Raw genomic sequence first — 20,334 nt, 5'->3', positions numbered from 1 at the left:
TTCACACAGCCTCTTGGCTGTTGGCAATGCTGGTTATCAGCGTTCCCCAATTGTAGTCCCATACAAGGGACTTACATTCTTGTTGCTTTTGCTCTGTTTCTTCAATTTTTCGGAATTCAAAAGCATGTGTTTTTAGCAACTGTCTTATTTGCAGCGCCCCAGGGTCAGCGTTAGTTTTTGACCAACTCAATGGCTTTCTTTGGCATCTCCATCTTACTGTCAGCTGTCGTGGTGGACCTCTGGCGTCCCGTCCGATCACTCTCCAGCATTGGCGTCTCTCCGGTGGGCTCCGCGTCTCTTCCGCGTTCACCTGCAATCTTCTTGACACCTTCCAATGGCATTCTGACATTGGTGGCGCCACCTCGAACAGCCTCTCCTTCAGCAATACCTTACACACTGCCTTCTACCTATCCTTCACCTGCTTCTCTCTGTTGGATCTCATTCAGGGATTTAAATATCCCACTCAGGTGCCCGGTCTGTAACAACTAGATCACACCTTTTGGTTAACAGTAGTCTCAATCTTCTTTGCCTCTGAGCCCTTCCTCCTCGTCCCAGAACCATCAGCATTATACTGAGTGTTAACAGGGTGAGGGAATGTTGTGAGAAGGGTTTGTGGTCCCACGGTGAAGTGAGACTTCTACCCAAGGCAGAATCATGACCATTAAAAGATTTCACATTTGATTCTTGAACCCCTGAGGCACCATCCTTATTCTGTCTAAATGATTTTTCATGACAGATTCTTTAAGTAGCTATATGGGAGGGACTTGTACATTGATAACCTGCCATTAGGTATCTGGGAATGATTGGACACATCCTCAGAAGATGAATACCACGTCTCTCCTAGCGGAGTCACCACCTCGCCTTGATAGCCGTCTCCTACCATGTGGTAACCCCCAGGGTTAGGATCAGGTAGCAGCTGTCTTACCCTGGCCACATGGGAGGAGACTTTAGGCTCGGGTTTGGTGATGTCTCTACAGGATTCATTACAACTGGCAGCCATAAGGAATGATCAGTGTCCCCAAAACAAGTGAGATGAGTCAGGCAGTGAGATTGAAAACACCTCACTTCCAATAATCCATCTGGGAACATACAACCCTTTGTAGAATATGGTGGATTTAGCTGGCAAAGTTCCAAAGAAAGGGTTTCTTTATAGCAACATAAGGCTTAGTACACGTACCTTTGCTTGTGCCAACAAAGAGCCCAAATAAAAAAACCTGCGTTTTCTTCTAGACATTAAGATTATTATTGTTTTAAATCAAGATGGCAAACCGTCACACTTACTAGCTTTTTCCTACTCCATCACCATCTGGAGATCCAGAATAATTAATTTTAAATTCTATATCTGGCACAAGTTGCATTGCTCTCCGATAGAACTTGATGGCTGCAAAAGACAACAGATGACATTTCATGACTTTAACAAACTTAAAGCAATGACAGTATTACCCTATTATTCGCTTATGTTTTCAGAGAAAAAAAAAGCTATAAGCAAAAGACACATTTCATAACACTTAATATTTGAATGCTCCACGTATGTAAAATAACAACATTTCCTTAAGACTGGGCATATTAAAAGGAAGAAAGCAACTTCTTCGTCAAATCAGTACACACAGATTGGCTTACCATGATCAACTAAATCAGACCAATGGGAGTGTTTACCTTCCAACAAAGCAATGTGAACAAGTCTTGTGGTTAGAAAACTGTTATGAAAAGCCAATTTTAACTGTCACAAATGTGTGTGCCTCCAGCATCCAGACTCTTGTAGCTTTAGCATGGGTGCGAGTGCTCTGAGAGAGAATACAGCACACAGGCTAATTACATGGGCAGAAGGGACCCTGTAGGCACCTGATGTGCAGTGCTGGTACCACTTCCCGCTATTATGGGAAGAATGTATTTCTCTGTATCAGAATGCAGTGACGGAGAATGCCAATCTTACCTGGACAAAGACAGGACTAAGCAGGCAAGTCTGCGGCTATTCATCCCAGAATGTGCTGAAGCAGAAAATGTTCCAACTGCTCCAGATCTGTGACTACTAAGTGAATTCCTTTGCACACACTCACTCACTCTGGTAATGAAGCTCGGTTAGTAAGGCAGCAGCAATGGGTGGAGGGTTCCGAGCAATGTGGTTTGCCCCACTGACAGAATTACTTCTGCTCTGCAGGAGTAGAAGTGCGAGTAGTAGATACGGTTTGGGTATGTTTTACCAAATTCTTTTTAATCTCGGCAAACTGACCAAAAATGAATTTGCTCCGGTCCCTATTGTAACGCCCATGTGCTTTTTTTGTCCCCCGCCTCATATTTTAAAGAAGCAGGGGACAGCCCTGCAAACCCACAATTGCAAAATATCAAACATGGGGATACCCCCGGAACCACCGCTCTCCATTGTTGGTATTTTGCAATACATGCAACCAAATTGCCCCGAAGGCCAAATTACCCATGCAAAATTCAACCAAATTGGTCATTAGGTCACTTGTTTTAGGTCAAATAGGCGTTTACCGTAGATACAATTCCTGCTCAATCCCCACAATTTGACAAACCAATAGTGATCTGTGACAAATCGAGGGAATTTGCCCCTTCTCCCGAAGGTGGAAGAACCCCTTGCACCCCCTGTGAGGCTAGGAAGGTGAGTCTGCTCCGCAACACCCTCCATAGGGGTCGAGGCAAGTGGGACCTCACCGGGAGAGACTCCCCCATTTTTGACAAGGACTCCCGTTCCAATGACGAACTCCCCACAACTGCGTATACCATGGCCTACATGGGTTGCCCTACAATACAAGACAATACAAAAAAAAACAAGACAGGGACGAAGAAACGCTCATTATCAAGAAGAACATGTAGCTTTAAATCAAAGCGTCGAAACCACTGGAACGAGTACGTTGAAGCACAGAGACTCGGCAACACCTCAAGAGAGAGATCCATAGAGAGAGAGTGAGAAAGCAATACATAGGCACTGGAAGACCCCGAGCTATGTGACCCCCAGAGAGACATATGGAGAGAGAGAAATGTGTGCATAGACACTGGAGGACCCCGAGCTACACAACATCCAGAGAGAGAGAAGCACAGACTAGGAGACCAGCGAGATTCGATCTCACTTGACATTGCGCAAAACGACACCAACTAAAGTGAATCCCAAAAGGGAGCAACCGGAAAGGCAGTAGCATGGACAGAGGTGGTGGCGAGACCACAGGGCTTCTGTGGTGGACAGAGGGTCTACAAAATATCACCAAACCCAACGGAGAGACATTACAGTTTGGTATCTAGTTCCTTACCAAGAGAACATACAGGACAAAGAGAACTTGAAGCAGAGAACCCTGACAGTGACACGCTGGTGGCAAGACGTGACCAGATAGAGGGCTCCTTAGGTAAAAGACTGCATAGAACGTTCTCCAGCATACTTGAAGGTAATGGGGAGAACAGAAGTCACAGGAGGACCAGCGGGGATCGTTATGCAGGGCAAATAACTCATCTCAGTAGATGTGATGAGAGAGTTAAATCAGAAGTTAATTAAGTTTAAAAGCTCTGACTAAAGAGAAAGGGATCCTAATAATTTAAGCTTCAAGAGAAAGCAAAAGTGGAAAGTAGCACCCTGGGAAAAGGGAAAAAGCATTCAACATTCTGTATACAAAGGACAGAATAGTAAAAAGAAAGAACCATATGAATCAGAGTTCAGAGGAACTAACCAAATGAAAGGTGTGCCAAGCGAAATAGGTCTGAATGCAATTTTCCAGGAGAGAAAGTTTGGCAGAATAATAATCTAAAGCCAACAATATGTTGAAATCAGTAACCCTGATAAAAGATCCTACAAAAGATCGGCAAAAGTAAATTCGAAAGAGCTGAGAACAGTCAGTAACCCCTTTGAAGAAACACAAAGACTGATCCATGAAGTCGCAAGAGACTATATAAGAAGGGTGTATTAAAACAAGAACACTATCGACTGGTACTGGAAGTACCCTCAGGAGAAGGGAGTCATTCTCCTGTTATTAGTTCGTTTTCAGAGTGGTAGGTTCAGTTAGGTTAGTTTGGACAGCAGACTTCTTTATTTAAACTTGTTTTATTGGTTTTTACATGGTGAAATACAGTCAACGAACCCCCTCCCCCCATCCAACACCCCCGCCCCAATGTCCCAGGGTGCATCAAAGCATCCCATGGATTTACCACTTGTCTCATTAAGCATGTTAACAATTTATCTTCAGCTATTGAAGTTCTCATGCTGTGTGGGAGGTCTTATATCACAGTATCACCTCAGTTGGCACAAACTAGCCCCTCTCCCATGATATGGTGGCAAGACCACATTGAGACCTCAAGATATCTATACAGCAACCTATACCAGGGTACCCCGACATAGCGCCTGTGGTTCCCTTTAGTCTCTCAGTCCCCCTGTGCTTTACCTACAGTACAGCCAGGATTTTCCACGGAGGGCGTCAATTAAACAATCTACCTTTTCCATCACCATGTTGGTCAATTGGGAAGTGAGACACCCCCCTTCACGCACACCATGTTCCAGGGGGATACCAAACAGCGCCTGGTAAAGCAAATTCCAAGACATCACATCTTCACTCCCTTCTCTCAAGCATCTGCGCACTGCCCTGTAACATACGATTGTCTCCGCTATTGCCCACTTTTGTAGCTCTCCCCACCATGCATTAATATCAGGACCATCCGCCAGTTTCCAGGCCATGGCTATCCTACGCTTTGCCAGTATACAAATTAGATCCTTCATTCTTGCCAAGTGCATAGTGCCCTTTTTCCATTCACTCCTTTTCCTCCCCCGGGGAAACAAGCCAAGCAAGCAAGCAAGCCTCAGGTAACCACTCATGCATCTCAACTCCTCTTGCCACCATGTCTGCGACTGACGTCAAGAATGTTCTCAGGACCAGGACAGGTCCAGGACAAGTCCAGAACATGTGTAGTATTCCCGCCCCCCCGGCCCGTCCCCATCACATCTGGGGCAGCCCTGCCTACTTGCTCCTGGGAGAAAAGTTATCCTATGTGGTGTCATGTATGCAGGGTGTGTTAGATACACCTTCTTTGTGTAGTCCACTCTGCATCAGTAAACTTCCTGTCCAGGTTCGTCTACCACCCCACACATGCTCGCATGTATACAGTCCACCGCTGGCCTAGCAATAACTCATACAGTGGGAACACTACATGTACCCCCCTTCTGCCATATCGTATATAGTCACCAGCGTCCGGTCATTGTCAATACCAGTTTGCACCTCAAGACTTTCCAAGCCAACCGCATATACATCAGCAAATGCCCTGTGTGAACACCACTCTCTTGAGTTAGCATCTCAAAGTCCATTAGCTTCCCTTCCTGCAGTAGATCCCCTATTGTGGCCACCCTTCTGTTCTCCCATTGCGCCCTGATGGCCTTACAGAGGACTTGCCTTTGGACAGTCACACCTAATGAACGAGCCTCTTAGTAAGATAGGCATGTATCACCCATAGAGATAGGGAAAGATAGGCCTTAGAATATTATTTCATAAAAAAACAGTGAACCATGTGCTTAAGAGTATCCACATCCTCCTCCTGGCTCGCCACAGATCATAAAGGTAAAGCAGGCATAGTTAAGAGATACCCCCTTCATCATTTGTGATAACGTGAGCAGAGGGAAGTTTGAGGGGTCAGAAATGCGAGACAGACAAACATTTTCTCAAGGTTTGCCATTTATTCAAAATAAAAATGGTTTTTAATTAACGCCTAGCTTTCCCAAACCTAATATAGAGGTCCCTGCCTAGCAAACTAAAACCAAAGTAAAGGGACCAAAATATCTCTGGCCCTCACACTAATACACACAACAAAATAATACATGGAAAATATGGCTAGCTTTAGTTCATCAAAACAATTTTGTAATTCAAATTTAAAAGTTCTTGAAAGTACTCCTTGTGACTAGGGTGGTATTCCCTTCCCCTGGATCAATTCAGGAATACTTTGATTCCAGATCTGTTTAAGGTAATATAAAAGACTTTCAACCACTGAGCTGTTTTCAGGGATACAACAAATGTATTTTTCCACTCCAGTTGGTTGATAATCCAAACAACTCCATATTCTCCACAATGGGATGGGCCCAATTACAGGTCCGGTGGTAACCCTGCCGGTCGCCTGACTTTCCGGGACACCGGGCAATTACAGGTCCGGCGGCCGGGAATTCAGGTGCCAGTACATTTGTTAATCTCCATTCCCATTGAATCCTGTGGGACTCTATGGGAGTGGGGACACAGGAGCATCAGCACAGTTCGCAACGAAGCCAGAGCTCCTGTGACAAAAAACTGCCTACCGTGGTCGCTGCGCCTGTCCGGGTCAGACCTGTCGTGCACAGAGGCTCCGGCAGGCAGTCTTGTAGTTTGCCGGTTCAGGAACAAAGGTGCCAGTGAGCTTACCAGCACCCTTGTTTCTGGACCGGCAATATTGAAATGAGGCCCAATATCCCTCTTGAAAGGATGATTGACTTTCTTTTAAAAACAAAAAGTTCAGACCAAGCAAATTGTTCAGTCATCATATAACACTTTCTTCAAAGGAACTACTTATTGTCAAGATAGCACTTCAATCGTTCTCAATACTTCTTCTCAAATAGAGTGGCCCTGTGGAAGCTGCAAAACTCATGTGACAGGGGGGCATAAACCTACCGAACTTCGAGATATACTACCTGGCGGGACAGCTCCGGTTTGTGGCCAAGTGGTTGTCTGAAGAGACGGCTGAAGCCAGGCTGTTGTGTAAGGATATTGCCCCCTTCTTTTTAAGAGAAGTGGTGTGGCTGCCCAAATCAAAGTTGCAACGAAGGGCGGGACTGCTGGAACTGGGCTGGAAGATATGGAGCAAGGTATGGCAAATAGTGGGAAACCCGACCCCATGCTCCCTGCAGGTGCCGCTAGTGGCGCTATGTGGGGAGGACTCGCAAATGATAAAAGGGATCCGTAGATACTGGGAACCGATGGGCCTTGCGAACCTCAGAGATGTATGGCAAGAATGGGAGGTACTAGATTTCCAGAGATTAATGGAGGACACCGGGGTGCACAAAGGCCAATATATTACATATACGAGAATTATCACACGGGTGCGGGAAAAGTGGCTTGAGGCAGTGCTAGCGGAGCAACCTGACACGATCACTGAGACGATGCATGATATCTCGGAGGGTGGGCACGAAATATCCAGCATATATGAACTATTGATGACTAGGGTGGGCAAGGAGTTACTCCAACTGAGGCGGGACTGGTAGGAGGAGGTGGGAGAACCTTTGCTGGATGGACAATGGGAGAAGGCACAAAGGTAACGCGAGGTTACAGCAGATCCAGCTAAATGTCACCCATAGGGCATATATGACCCCCAGCAGAGTTGCCAGGTTTGGAAGTTCAGTGACACAGAAGTCCCTAAAGTGCGGGGAGGTGGAAGCTGGACTGATGCATATGTTTTGGGCTTGCCCGGAGGTGGGTAGATTCTGGACAGAGGTTAAGCTACGCCTGGCCAGAAAAGGAATCACACTGGAGGTGGAGTCAGTCTGGGCATGCATGTTGGGGGGTTTTGCCAGACCACGCAACCTGAAGCACATCAGTAAGATGAAAGACCTGGCCTACATTCTGGCCAAATGGAGAATTGACCCAGAATAGAGACGTGGTGCAGAAACGACAGCGTGGTATGAAGCAATCAGTGGGGGAGGGGAGGAGGAATCGGGACCCCTGATAGCATGGAGACAATTGGTGGCCACGATGGTGGGACCCTCCCAGGCCGACCTTAGTGAAGACGATATGAGGGAGATTAATGAGGAAGACGAGCCTGGAGATACGTAAGCTGGCGGAATTGAAGTAGGGGCTGAAGTTAAGGGGGCGGGAGGGGAAGGACGATGACGCACTATATGTGGATATAATGATGTGAAGCTCATATGCGAATGTCCTCAATGTTTGTAATGTTTGGAGTGTTAATTAAAATAATAAAAATTGTTTAAAAAAATACTTCTCAAAATAAAACACTTTTCTAAGGAGGATAGCAAAAATCAACTTGTTTCAGTGATGCCACTGATTGTCAAACAAATGAAGGACATGGATTCTCTTCATTAAATAAAGGTTCTTTCAGTACATCTTCTACCAGAAAGATAAATTCGCGAACCACCATCTTCTTTACTGGTCCACTTGCCTGCCAGGACTAACCACTATAAGCCCTTTCCTGGTATACTCGCCTGCCAGGAAGAAAACTCCTACGACTAACTTCAAAGCTGATGGCAATATTGATTCCAGTATTCTCCACACCAATATCTCTGTATGATTTTACAGTCACTTGGCTGTTGGCAATGTAAGATATAAGCATTCCCAAAAGTATCTCTCTTATAAGGAGATTTATGCCTTGGATGCTTTATTGATGTTCTCACATCTTTGTGGCGGATGGCAATGCTGATTATGAGATTTTCCCAGGGGTTGTCTTAGTATGGTTTTCTCATAGCCTCTTGGCTCTGGGTGGTATTGGATAGAGGCTTTCCCCACTGGTAATTCTGCCCATGTCTTTTGACAGCCTATTGGCGGTTTATAATGCTGGTCGTAAACTTTCCCCTCTCTTAGTCCCTTAAAAGGGAACTTTCGTCTTTGCCACTTTGCTTTGTTTTCTTTAATTATTCAGTATTCAGAAAATAAGCTTTGCTTAGATTTGTCAATTGTTCAGCATTTAAACTTGTGACTTTGTAACAGCTTTCGTGTAGGAAGCGCCCCAGGTCAGCACTAACTCACCGGTCCTGTGCGGCGGCTCCCTCTTTCTGTCAGGGTTCGCGGCGGTCCCTCAGCGTTCAGTCTGTTTTTTCTCCTGCTTCAGTAAGTTGTGTTGTCAAACCGGATATTAAATTATGCCTCTTATTACAAACGATTTGTATGTATATTGGCCTACGCCAAGTTGCTTGAAAATAGTACGCGAATAACTGTCTGCGGCAAGGTCTTGACCTTAGAAATTGATGTAAGCCGCCATCTTGAATCAAGCCTCCATTTTAGGTTAGAAACCGCCATTTTGGGGTTTTATACAAAGTCACCCTGTAATCTAAAATGGCCGTCTCATGTGTCCTTGTTCTTGTCTTAACCTCTCCAACCTCTGTAGGGAAGTTAATGTCCAACCTGCCCTCAGGCTACATGTTAGGGTCATGTAGACCTTGTCCTTTGTTGACCTCAGAGCAGGAGATTACCTGAATTAGCAATGTTAAACTACAAGTATACAAGAACAGTAATGCTATCCGAATATAATATGCAAAACATTGTTTGGTCTGTATTAAAGCAATATATGAAGAGTGTAAATGTTAAATTGAATAATAATGGAGTGTGTTAGTAAATGAATTGAAAAGTAAACCGCATGCACGAGATATGTAAATTAGGAAAGTGAACCTGGCGCAACCCTAGCCCAGTGCATGATTAACCTGTAAGGGTTGCTGGACATCATTTTACAAATTGTATAAAAGCACCGATGTCCAGCTAGGAAATTTCCTCACTGCTCATATTGGACCCTGCTGGTGGTCTCTGTGATGTATTAACGGCCAAATAGCTATTTGTGTACTTTGTTGAATACTGTTCAGTTTTGTAATAAAGATTCTGGGAATCTTTATAAGACCGTGTCGGTGTATTTTCCTTTGCTCGGTGTAACAGCCGTAATATTGTATTTTTTCTGATTCCACAGATGGCGCCCAAATAGGGACCCTCAAGATTGACTTCGTCTCGTTGAAGGTTGGCTCGGCTATCGGACCGGGATCGGACGGTGTCAACAGAACCGGCCACTCTAAGACTAGAAGTGAATTCCTCGACGAAACTGCACAATCCGATCCCTGGACGGTGAGCTATAGCCCGAGACGACGTTTTGACGAGGGTCCATATATTTGAGGTGGGTAAATTTGCCGAAAATCACCAGACACGTGGGTCCTTTGCATTGTCCTTAGTAACCCGATTGAGCCTCCCAGTCCTTTGGTCAGGTGAATCGTGTCCCGATTCTTAATTTAACCCTGACAAATTTGAATTTGGAGCATTGTACTCGCGAGCACAATTATTTAACCAGGTAACACCAGAACTTTGATATGCCTGGGAAATTGTGTGCCTGCTTTAGGGCATTTTTCCGCAGTGACAGACAATCTTTGGAAGATAGCCGTCCCGCACCACAGGAGGGGTCGCCGGCATGTACTATGTACTGTAAGAAAGGCTTTGGTAGTATAGCATTTAATGACATTTGGCACAGACAAACCAGACATAATTCTAATCTTCGGTGGCCAACCAATGGTAGTTTTGAAATCCCTCGTATAGAATATTTAGAGTCTGCATTAGTAAAGAAGAAGGCTAGGCCTGCAGCATTTGACGCGTTGCACAGTTGGAAAATAGAAGCTTTGCAGCAACAAAAGAGTAGAGAGAAACATATGCGTGGACATATGACTAGTGTTGAAAAGGCATGGTTATATGATCAAAATAAGCAATTGGAGTCAGTTAGGAACACGGACAGGGCATTTCAATTAGGCATTCAGAAAATCTACCCTTCAAAAGATTTTCATACGTCAGACGAATTGATTAATAAACATTTGCATGAACGAAGGCCCGATGCCTCCGCGCAACCTCCATATGTCCCTCCTCCTGGCGCTTTGCCCCTTCCTGTTGTAGTTCCCCTCCCATAGTTCCTCCGGTCCTCCCTGTTGTTCTTCCTGTTGTTCTTCCAGCCGTCGCCCCTTTGCCTGCCCCCTTGCCTTCACCTGTTATTCAGAATGTGCCTGCTCTTCCTCTTCCAAGTGATCCTGCATCGCTTGTAGTAGACCAGGGAGCAAGACCAAGGGTTGTGACTCGTAATACTGTGTCGCCAGACAAGAGGAATGAATTGACTGCTTGGGCTAAACATTGTATGGAGAAGGGTGAACAAGCTGATGTTTTTTTCCACACTCGAAAATTTAAAAGAGATTCCTGAGAAAAATGTTTTTATCGAAGGATTAGTGTTGTATAAAGCTAAACCTTTGTATGCTTTGTTGTATAAAGCTAAACCTTTGTATGCTTTCTTGTTGCTATGGTTTTCAGCTGTGTTTATGCCAAGTACATCATCTGTAATTCCAGAATGGATTTATGCCTGCTGTGCCATTCTGGAATGATAGGTGCTTGGAGATGTTTACTCTGGAGTATACCCTGGATGCTGCCTGTGTTGGGGGTCTTAAGTCAGTTACTGAAGCTGTTCCAATTAAATTGGCTTTCACTTACCAAGTTTGTGGCTTCTTTACAATGGCGACAAGGATGGGATGTCTGTAGTGATCCCTGCAGAAGCCAAGACCTCCAACAGTGACTGGAAGTGGAGTTTGGCAGGAGCTGTCAGCAGGAGCAGCCACCATCCAGGAGGAATTGGCAGGAGCTATCAGCAGGAGCAACCACCATCCAGGAGCTGTCAGCAGGAGCAGCCACCATCCAGGAGGAATTGGCAGGAGCTATCAGCAGGAAGCTGAAAGCTGGAAGCTGCCTGAAAGTGGATGTGGCGCTGAATCAAGCCCAGCTGAATGCGGATGTGGCACTGAATTGAGAAGGGATACTGAAACCTCGCCCAGGGCCCCCTGTGGGAAGGCGAATTAGGGGTGTATGACAAAGGGCACCACAGCTTAGTGAAGGTGCTTTCACTGCCCCCCTAAAGGAGGAGATATTTTGTGGTGGTGACTGGACAAGCATAGCCAAAATAGAGTGGCTATGTATGGCAACATTTGACGATATTCTAAGAATTACCATTTGACATCTTGAAAGCAAAATTGTTTTTGTTGTGTCATATACTTTGGACGCATATTAACCTGTTATTTTACGCATTGTGTTATGTGGCATTTAGAGGTTATAAATATGGCCCTGTCTGGAGTCCCCGGTCCGCAAGTATTTATGCTCACACCAGGTCCGCCAAAAATTAAGTGGGCCCCGTGGAAGAAGGGATTCCTACATTATGTTAAAGCTATGTGTGGGAATGGAATGTCTGTAGAACGTAAAGTAGCGATGTTAATGCATTTTCTGGGGTATGAAAGTCAGAGGATATATGACACACTTCCTGATATTTCCTAATTAGATTCAGAAGAAGGAACAAATGATTTTGACCTGGCATTGACCAAACTTGATAGGCATTTTGAGTCAAAAACTAGCACGGTATTGGAGCGATATCATTTTGGCATGAGATGTCAACATGAAGGAGAAACTGTTGAAGACTATATAACTGATTTGAGACATTTATCCGTCAATTGTAAGTTTGGTGGTGGATTAGAGGAACACCTGTTGCGTTCAAGCTCAGACCGCTGCCCCTGTCTGTGCGGAATGCTGTGCGTGAGGAATTAATGGAAATTGGAAAGAGAAGGAATTATTGAGCCAGCTAGGGCTGTGGAGTGGATATCCCCTGTGGTGGTGGTAAAGAAAAGCAATGGGGATTTGAGGGTATGCATTGATTTGAGGGAGCTTAATCGGTGTGTGGTAGTTATTAAGTAGGATAGGGAGTGCAAAATATTTTGCAAAGCTTGACATGGCTAGTGCGTATCATCAGATAAGTTTAGATGATGAGTCACACAAATTGACTGCTTTCATCACTTATGAGGGAATATATCAATTCAAGCGCATGCCATTTGGGCTGGTGTCAGCGTCTTCCATATTCCAAAAGGTTATGAACAAATTGTTGAAGGATGTCGGCGCTGTATGGTGCTTTCAGGACGATGTCCTGATATGTGGGAAGACGAGAGTGAGTTAAAAACAAGACTGGATTTAGTTCTCAAGATCTTTAAAGCAAGAGGAATAACTTTGCGTGGCGAAAAATGTGTATTTCTGACTCAAGCGGTTGATTATCTAGGTCATGAAAGTTCTGAGCAGGGACTCAAACCAAAAAGGAATTTAGTTGAGTCCATTTTGAAAACACAGCCACCAAAGAATAAGGCTGAGTTGAGATCATTTCTAGGTACTATTGAGTTCTATCGTAGGTTTGTTGAGAACTATGCCGATTCCATAACTAAATTGAGGGCATTATTAAGGAAGGGTGCTGAGTTTGAATGGAGCAAGGAATGTGAAAAAGAATTTGAAGCAATGAAAAGAAAAATTGATATGGCAAAACCTGCATCGATGTTTGATACTAGGAAGAAAACCATCCTGGCCGTGGATGCCAGTGAGACAGGTATAGGTGTGGTGATGTTGCAGCCAGATGTTGATGGTACGGAGATGATTGTAATGCATGCATCCCCCATGTTAAGAGGTGCAGAATTGAACTATTCCGTGTTGGAAAAGGAAGCCCTGGCGTGCCATTGGGGCATTGAAAAGATGGAAAATTTTGGCAGGAGTCAGGAGTTTACCTTGAGAACAGATCACAAACCCCTTAAGGCGATTTTTGAAAGTAAAGGCCTCAACAAGGTTTCAAGGAGAGTGGCAGGCTGGGTAACCAGGCTACAGTGTCATAAATTTGAAATAGAAGTAGTTGCTGGTAAAGAGAATGTGCAAGCTGATCACGCTTCGAGAGTGAAGTTGAAGAATGATGCTGGTGAAAAAGGAAGTAGTGTATATGGTGAACATGAAATGGTTTTTGCAACTGTGGAGGGTATAATTCAGAAACAAGAGTGGATTAAAGTGTTAAGGGCCAATGAAATGTGGAAGCGGATTATGGTATTTGTGGCGGATGGGTGGCCAGAGAAAAGGCTATTATCAGGTGAAGAGAGGGCTATGTGGGAAGTAAGGAATAAACTATCCGTAAAAGGAGAGCTGTTGTACAGATGGGACAAGTTGGTGGTTCCAGGCAGTCTGCGGAGGAAATTGATTGATTGTGCCCATCAGGGGCATATTTGCATTTGTAAAACGAAAGAAATAATAAAAGCCGATTACTGGTGACCAGGAATTGATCGCGAAATTGAGAAAGTGGTTGGTGCGTGCAGTGACTGTACCAAATCAGGGAAGAACGTGATAGCTGTGTCCCAACCAATGGGTAAAACTACCATTCCTGATGGTGTGTGGCAAGATTTGTCCATGGATGTTCTAGGTCTCGTAGACATGGGTGCAAGTAGAGGTAGGCTCATTTTGGTGATGGTTGATACCTTTTTCGAGATGGACAGAGTTTAAGATCCTGAGGGAAGTCACATGTCAATGCATAATTGAATTCATGGAGGATGTGTTTGAAAGGGAGGGTTTGCCCAGGAGCATTGTCACGGATAATGGTCCACAATTCATGGGAAAACTATTTTTGGAGTATCTGTACAAATGTGGAATCAAACACAAAAAGACTCCTTTGTATTGTCCCCAAGCAAACGGTATGGTTGAGAGAGTAAATCGAAGTATTATGGACGCTATTCGTGGAGCTAATGCATGTGGTCTTGACAAAAAGGTTGCAGTAAGAGACAGGCTGTATGCTTTGAGGATGGCTCCGCAAGTAGAAACGGGGATTAGCTCATTTGAACTTATGAGAGGGCGAAAGGCAAATACCTGTGTTGCGCCAGCTTGGTTGGGCAGGGCGAGAGCGTCAGATGCGGTTGTGGATGATGTAAAGAAAGGGATGGAAGCCCGAAAAAACAAGTGGGTGGAAAGAGTCAATAAGAAGCACCCAAGGAGAATAACCATGGTCAAAGCTGGAGATTGGGTACGGATAAGGAAGGCTGTTGTTACCAAGAAAGGGGAACCGTTATACACAGAGCCTGTTAGGGTTACACGAGTCTTCAAAAACGCTGTGTGTGTAGAAAGTGGTCAAGTCTGGTCTTTGTCCAGAATCGCGAAAGTAAAATGATGTAAGTATATATCTGTTCAGTGGGTACATATCCCACAATAAAGAAATGTATTTCATAAGGGAGGGGGATGTGTTGTATAAAGCTAAACCTTTGTATGCTTTGTTGTATAAAGCTAAACCTTTGTATGCTTTCTTGTTGCTATGGTTTTCAGCTGTGTTTATGCCAAGCACATCATCTGTAATTCCAGAATGGGTTTATGCCTACTGTGCTATTCTGGAATGATCGGTGCTTGGAGATGTTTACTCTGGAGTGAAGTCAGTTATAACCTGGATGCTGCCTGTGTTGGGGGTCTTAAGTGAGTTACTGAAGCTGTTCCTAATAAACTGGCTTTCACTTACCAAGTTTGTGGCTTCTTTACAATTAGGGACTCATTTAAGTATAATGTGGAATAGACTAGATGATGTAGATTTCCCACAAGGGTTACGGGATTTGAACGCCTTAGCATTGTCCAGAGATACTGCGGAGAAGGTATATGAGCATGTTGAGAGGATTTTTGAGTATAGGAAGGAGTTGGAAGAGTTACAGAACGAGGAAGTAGATGGTGATAGTTTAGGTATTATGTACTTACAGAAACGGTTTTCTCCTCGTCGAGAAATAAAAGGTGAGGAAGCACGAATTTGTACAAAGGATGCGATAAGATGGATTTCGGATATGTCGATAACTCCATATGAAGTATATGACACATACAGTCAATATACGTTAGAAATGCAAAAGCAAGTGATACAGGTGATGGTAGAGCACCTGCAGAATGAGTGTGTAAGAAGAAAGATTTGTTGTCCCGCAGAATTGTTGAGTGTTTATAAGAGAGCTTTTTCGATTGATACTTCTTCGACTGCCTTAGCGCTTGACTTGGCTATGTTCCTTAGTAAGCGTTCGGAGCTGCTTACTTCTCAGTTGCCTATGAGAGAGGTCCCTCCGACATTTGTCCCAAAAGTTGAGATTGCGGCTGATGCTGCACGAGGTATAGTAGCCGGAGAAATTCCTGCACATTACGTTCCTGTCATGATCTCTGCTTCCAAAAGGTCAGCGTTTTCCCAACTCCCTTGGAAGCAGATCCATAACCCAGGTTCCGAGTGCCAACCAGTCCCAATTGGGACCTTTTGGACCCAGTCCTGGCGCCAGTGGCACCAGGCTCATAAATATGCCCAGTCCCAGCGCTGCAAGCGCCAGGCTCATAATGCTTGGGTGGACTTACCTGCAGCAGACCATGCTGCTTACTTGCCTGCTAGTTGAGCCTCTGATCCTCTTCTGTTTGGAACTACTTTTCCTGTTGGGTGGGGCAGGAGCCACTCCCTAGATTCAGAACACTGGAACTCTTCTGGAAAGCAGGAACTCTTTTCTTGCCTAGGCGTGGCTGTGGAAGGAGACACCTAAGCACTACAGGAGGCTATTTAAACCACACCCGATGGATGAATCTTGCTTTGCGTTATTCTGCATCCTCTGCAGCAGAACGCTCATCGTGTCTTCTGCATCTGATCCTGGGCCTAAGGAAAAAGGCTTACCATCCTGAATCCAGTCTTCAGCAACACCTATAAAGACAAGAAAGAACAGGTTAGCATTACGGTCTTCAGTGACAGCTCTTCACTTACCTGGTCCATCGGCTGTCACCAACGCCTCGCGCTGCATTCCGGCATCTGAAAGACAAAGGCTTACCTACTCTTTGCACGCTCCGGAGGCCTTCGGCGCTGCATCCCGCATCTGAAAGACAAAACAAGGTGCGTTCAAAGACATTGGGGAACTTTAATACTCACGTGCCATTACTCCTTTCCACATCTAACCCAGTGGGTATTCCGGCACCCTGCAGCCGCTCCGAACTTGTACCTGCAAAATAAAAAGACAGTTAGAGCGCATCGTGAAGCAGGCAACAAGCGCTTACTTACGTGCTTCCAGGCGCTTCTATTCATCACACAGGCTCCATCTTCAACTCACTTCAGCCCGTCATCCGCCATCGCCGGAACCCTGCAAAACAAGAGACATCATTACTAAAGACTTTAAAGACATTAGGATTACTCAAAACTTACCGTTCGTGCAGTAAACGACAGACAGCAGTCCTCTGAAGTCAAGAGGCCTGCTCCCCTTATCCAGTGAAGAAACTGGTTACAGCACCCTGCCCCGAGGCAGATGGAGAGCACGGCGTTCACTTACCTAAGACATCTTACCCTTCGAGTCAGACATACAGTGCACAGAGGTCCAGCCCAAAGAGCCAGCCGTGTGTTACACATCACCTTTGAAGATACGGTATACGCCCAGTCAAGACCGGCGCCTCTACGGGAATCAGGTGAGCGTTACAGTTCCACAGTTGGTTCAAGTCCCGTTTTCAAGACAGGAAGTGAACACCATAAAGCAATCTATTCCTGATATACGAAAAAATCCGACCGGATTCTATAAAGAAATAGAGTCGGTCTTAGAGTCGTCGGTATTTACTCTAAGTGATATTGACCTATTATTTCCCGTACTCCTGCCAGTCGATTTGTGGAAGCAGATAAGGACTATAGATGACATACCTGGGTTGGGAGATACATGGGATAACATGACTAGGCTGGACAGAGAAAGACCAGCTGGCGAATGACCACCTCAAGTGATATTAACCTTGCCTGATAGAATTATTGTAAAATTGAAAACTATGGTTCCAGAAAAAATAATCATATGGGACAAGCTTATGGCCTGTGCCCAAGGAAAGTCTGAGGGTGCTACCGATTTTTTCAATCGGTTCGAGCAGGTATTCTCGGATTTCAGTGGACAAGATTTAGGCACAGAGTCAGGGAAAAGGTTGTTTGTTGACAAATTTGTACGTGGATTGCTGCCTGACATCCAGTTACAGATTATGTCCTCTGAAAGCGCTTGGCAGGCGAAGTCCCAATCAGAAGTATTGCATATGGCTCAGTATTATGAAAATCGTGTAAACAGTGAAAAAGAGAAGCTTGAGAAAAAAAAGGGTGACTTGAAAACTAAAGTTTTATTGCAGCAGATCGTTAGAAACCCTAGAGGGGGTAATCAATTTAGAGGTCAGTACATTCCACAGGGACGTGCGCCCTTGGCTCCGGTAACCATTAACCAGTGTGCCTATTGCCGGCAGGAAGGCCACTGGCGTGCACAATGCCCGACCTTACAGCAAAGGTCATTTGGGAACATGGATAGACGATCCAGAGGTCGCCCAGGTGCAGGGGGCCCTGGCAGAGGTCAGTTTGCACCAGAATCACAGCAATCTCCTTCACGAGATAAGCAAGTTTCGAATGTGGATAATAGAAACATTTTTGATCACCCTTCTGCCGCGTATCTCTCCGAAGAACTTCCCTTTGATAATATTTTGTTCCGCTAGGATTGCCCGACGCAGGATTTGGAACCTACGCCTATTCCCGTTAATCAGAAAGGCCCCTACGTTGAGATGGCGGTGGGAAATAGGAAGCATCTATTTTTAGTAGATACGGGAGCACAGAAATGTTCCATTGACCATTCACGGGTTCCAAATATTCCCCCATCAGGGCAATCCAACGTTTCCGTAGGGTTTTCAGGCACACCTGTAGTTTGTCCGGTCTCTTTGCCGGTACCGATAGCACTGGGTCCCTTCACGGAACAGTGTCCATTTTTACTTACCAGCAACTGTGGGGAGAATTTGCTGGGGCTAAATTTGTTGAAGGCATTACACCCAGTAATTCATTGTTCTCCGGATGGGATTCGGCTAACAATTTCACCACAGCAATCACTCGCCTCTCAGTTTTTGACTCGACCTTTACCGCCAGAATTTAGTAATGTTCCAGAATGCTTATGGGCAATTGATGATAATGATGTGGGCATTCTCCAAATTGAACCTGTTAAAATTATTTTGAAACATGGAGTAAAATTGCCTCGCATCCCGCAATATAAGATCTCAGTTGAAGGCGAACAGGCTTTGAAATGTATAGTTTCTGATTTTGTACATCGTGGAGTAATTGAGGAGATTACGGGTAACAGCCCCATTTTGCCAGTATACAAAAAAGGTGATAATGCGATTCCCTTTCGTTTTATAATTGATTTACGCGCTATTAACAAAATTGTAGCTCCTCAATTTCCTATTGTACCTGATGTTATAATGATATTAACCATGATTCCGGCTTCTGCCACCCACTTTAGCGGTGTTGATCTTAAAAACGCGTTTTTCAGTATTCCTATACACAAGGATAGTAGGTATTTGTTTGCGTTTACCCTAGGTGGACGCTCGTTTACATTCACTCGTGCACCACAAGAGTACACTGAGAGTCCAAGTATTTATAGTAGGGCATTGAAAGAGCAGCTTGATACCCTCGAGTTGCCTACTTCTACTACTACTTGCACGTTACTACAGTACGTAGATGACATCCTCTTGGCCGCTGATTCTGAGAGTGCCTGTAAAGAAGGCACTGTGTTGTTGCTTTGTCATCTAGCAAAACATGGCCACAAAGCTTCACTTAAGAAATTCCAATATTGTTGCCAGGAGGTCGCCTATTTAGGCTATCTCCTGTCAAAGGAGGGAAGACGGTTGACACCTGAACGAATAAAGACCATTTCTGGTATGCCTGTCCCAAATACGCAAAAGGAAGTTAGAGCCTTGATAGGTATGGCTTCTTATTGTAGATCCCGAATTTTTCGTTAACGATTAAACCAATGTTGGCTTTGACAAAGAAGGGCATTTCTTTGCCATTGCCATGGACCTTGGAACACCAGACAGCATTCGATTTGCTCAAATCCGCGCTGTGTTCGGCGCCGGTTTTAGGAACTCCGAATTATGATAAGGCCTTTGTATTGTTTGTGCATGAACGTGATGGATGTGCTTTGGCTGTGTTAACGCAGGAACATGGAGGGAAAAATAGGACGTGCGGCTACTATTCCTCTGCCCTTGATCCTGTAGCATGCGCTTTGCCAAGATGTTTGCGCGCTGTTGCTGCTGCGTCTGTAAAACAGAGTGAGGGAATGGTCCTGGGTCATGCGTTAACCCTAATAGTACCTCACTCTGTAGATATTTTATTGAATAGAACTGAAACGCAACACCTCACTTCTGCACGATTGACAAGATATGAACTGATCTTGTTTGCTCCCCACATTCAAATTCAGAGGTGTTGCGTATTAAATCCGGCTGAACTTTTACCTGTCTCACAAAATACTGTTGATAATGACGATACGTCACACAGAACAAGAGACTAAAGGCAGAATCGATTTGAAAGACACGCCTTTGAATAGCCCTCAAGGAGAGCTATTTTGAGATGGCTCTTGTTTTAAACTTCCAGACGGTACATCCACGGCTGCTTATGCTGTCACTACTTTAAGCACGGTTGCGGAAACCAAAATAATTATGCATAACTCTGCGCAGGCCGCAGAAATTATAGCGTTAACTCGAGCTTGTGAGCTTTCTGAAGGGCGTACAGTGAATATATATACTGACTAACGCTCACCTGATTCCCACGGAGGCGCTGATCCCGGCTGGGCTGCTATTGTTTCTTCAATTGAGAAGCGTAGAGCTCGGACGACTCTCAGGACTGGGCTTCCTCTTATCGAATGTCTGACTTGCAGGGTAAGTTTTCTGCAGGTGGAAGAAAAAGGGTTAATCACCGTTTGATGGGATTCCTTCTCCCACCAATCGCCAGTTTCTCCCACAGCCTAGCTTTCTACTTGTCTCGGCGAGCTCTCACCTT

General features: G+C 44.9%; 1 protein-coding gene across 4 annotated transcripts in view; it reads right to left on the bottom strand.

Annotated features, from left to right (window-relative positions):
- Nucleotides 1–20,334, bottom strand: part of FBXO9 (F-box protein 9) — a 1,471,688-nt gene that overhangs the window by 992,303 nt on the left and 459,051 nt on the right. For all 4 annotated transcript variants that reach the window (XM_069606124.1, XM_069606121.1, XM_069606123.1 and 1 more), the window contains one exon: nt 1,282–1,381. In XM_069606124.1, coding sequence (XP_069462225.1) covers nt 1,282–1,381 — 100 coding nt within the window. The remainder of the gene's footprint in view (nt 1–1,281; nt 1,382–20,334) is intronic.

Source organism: Ambystoma mexicanum, chromosome 4p, assembly GCF_040938575.1.
Source record: "Ambystoma mexicanum isolate Mex_15411 chromosome 4p, UKY_AmexF1_1, whole genome shotgun sequence".
NCBI lineage: Eukaryota > Metazoa > Chordata > Amphibia > Caudata > Ambystomatidae > Ambystoma > Ambystoma mexicanum.
This window is presented reverse-complemented; position numbering and strand designations above follow the sequence as displayed.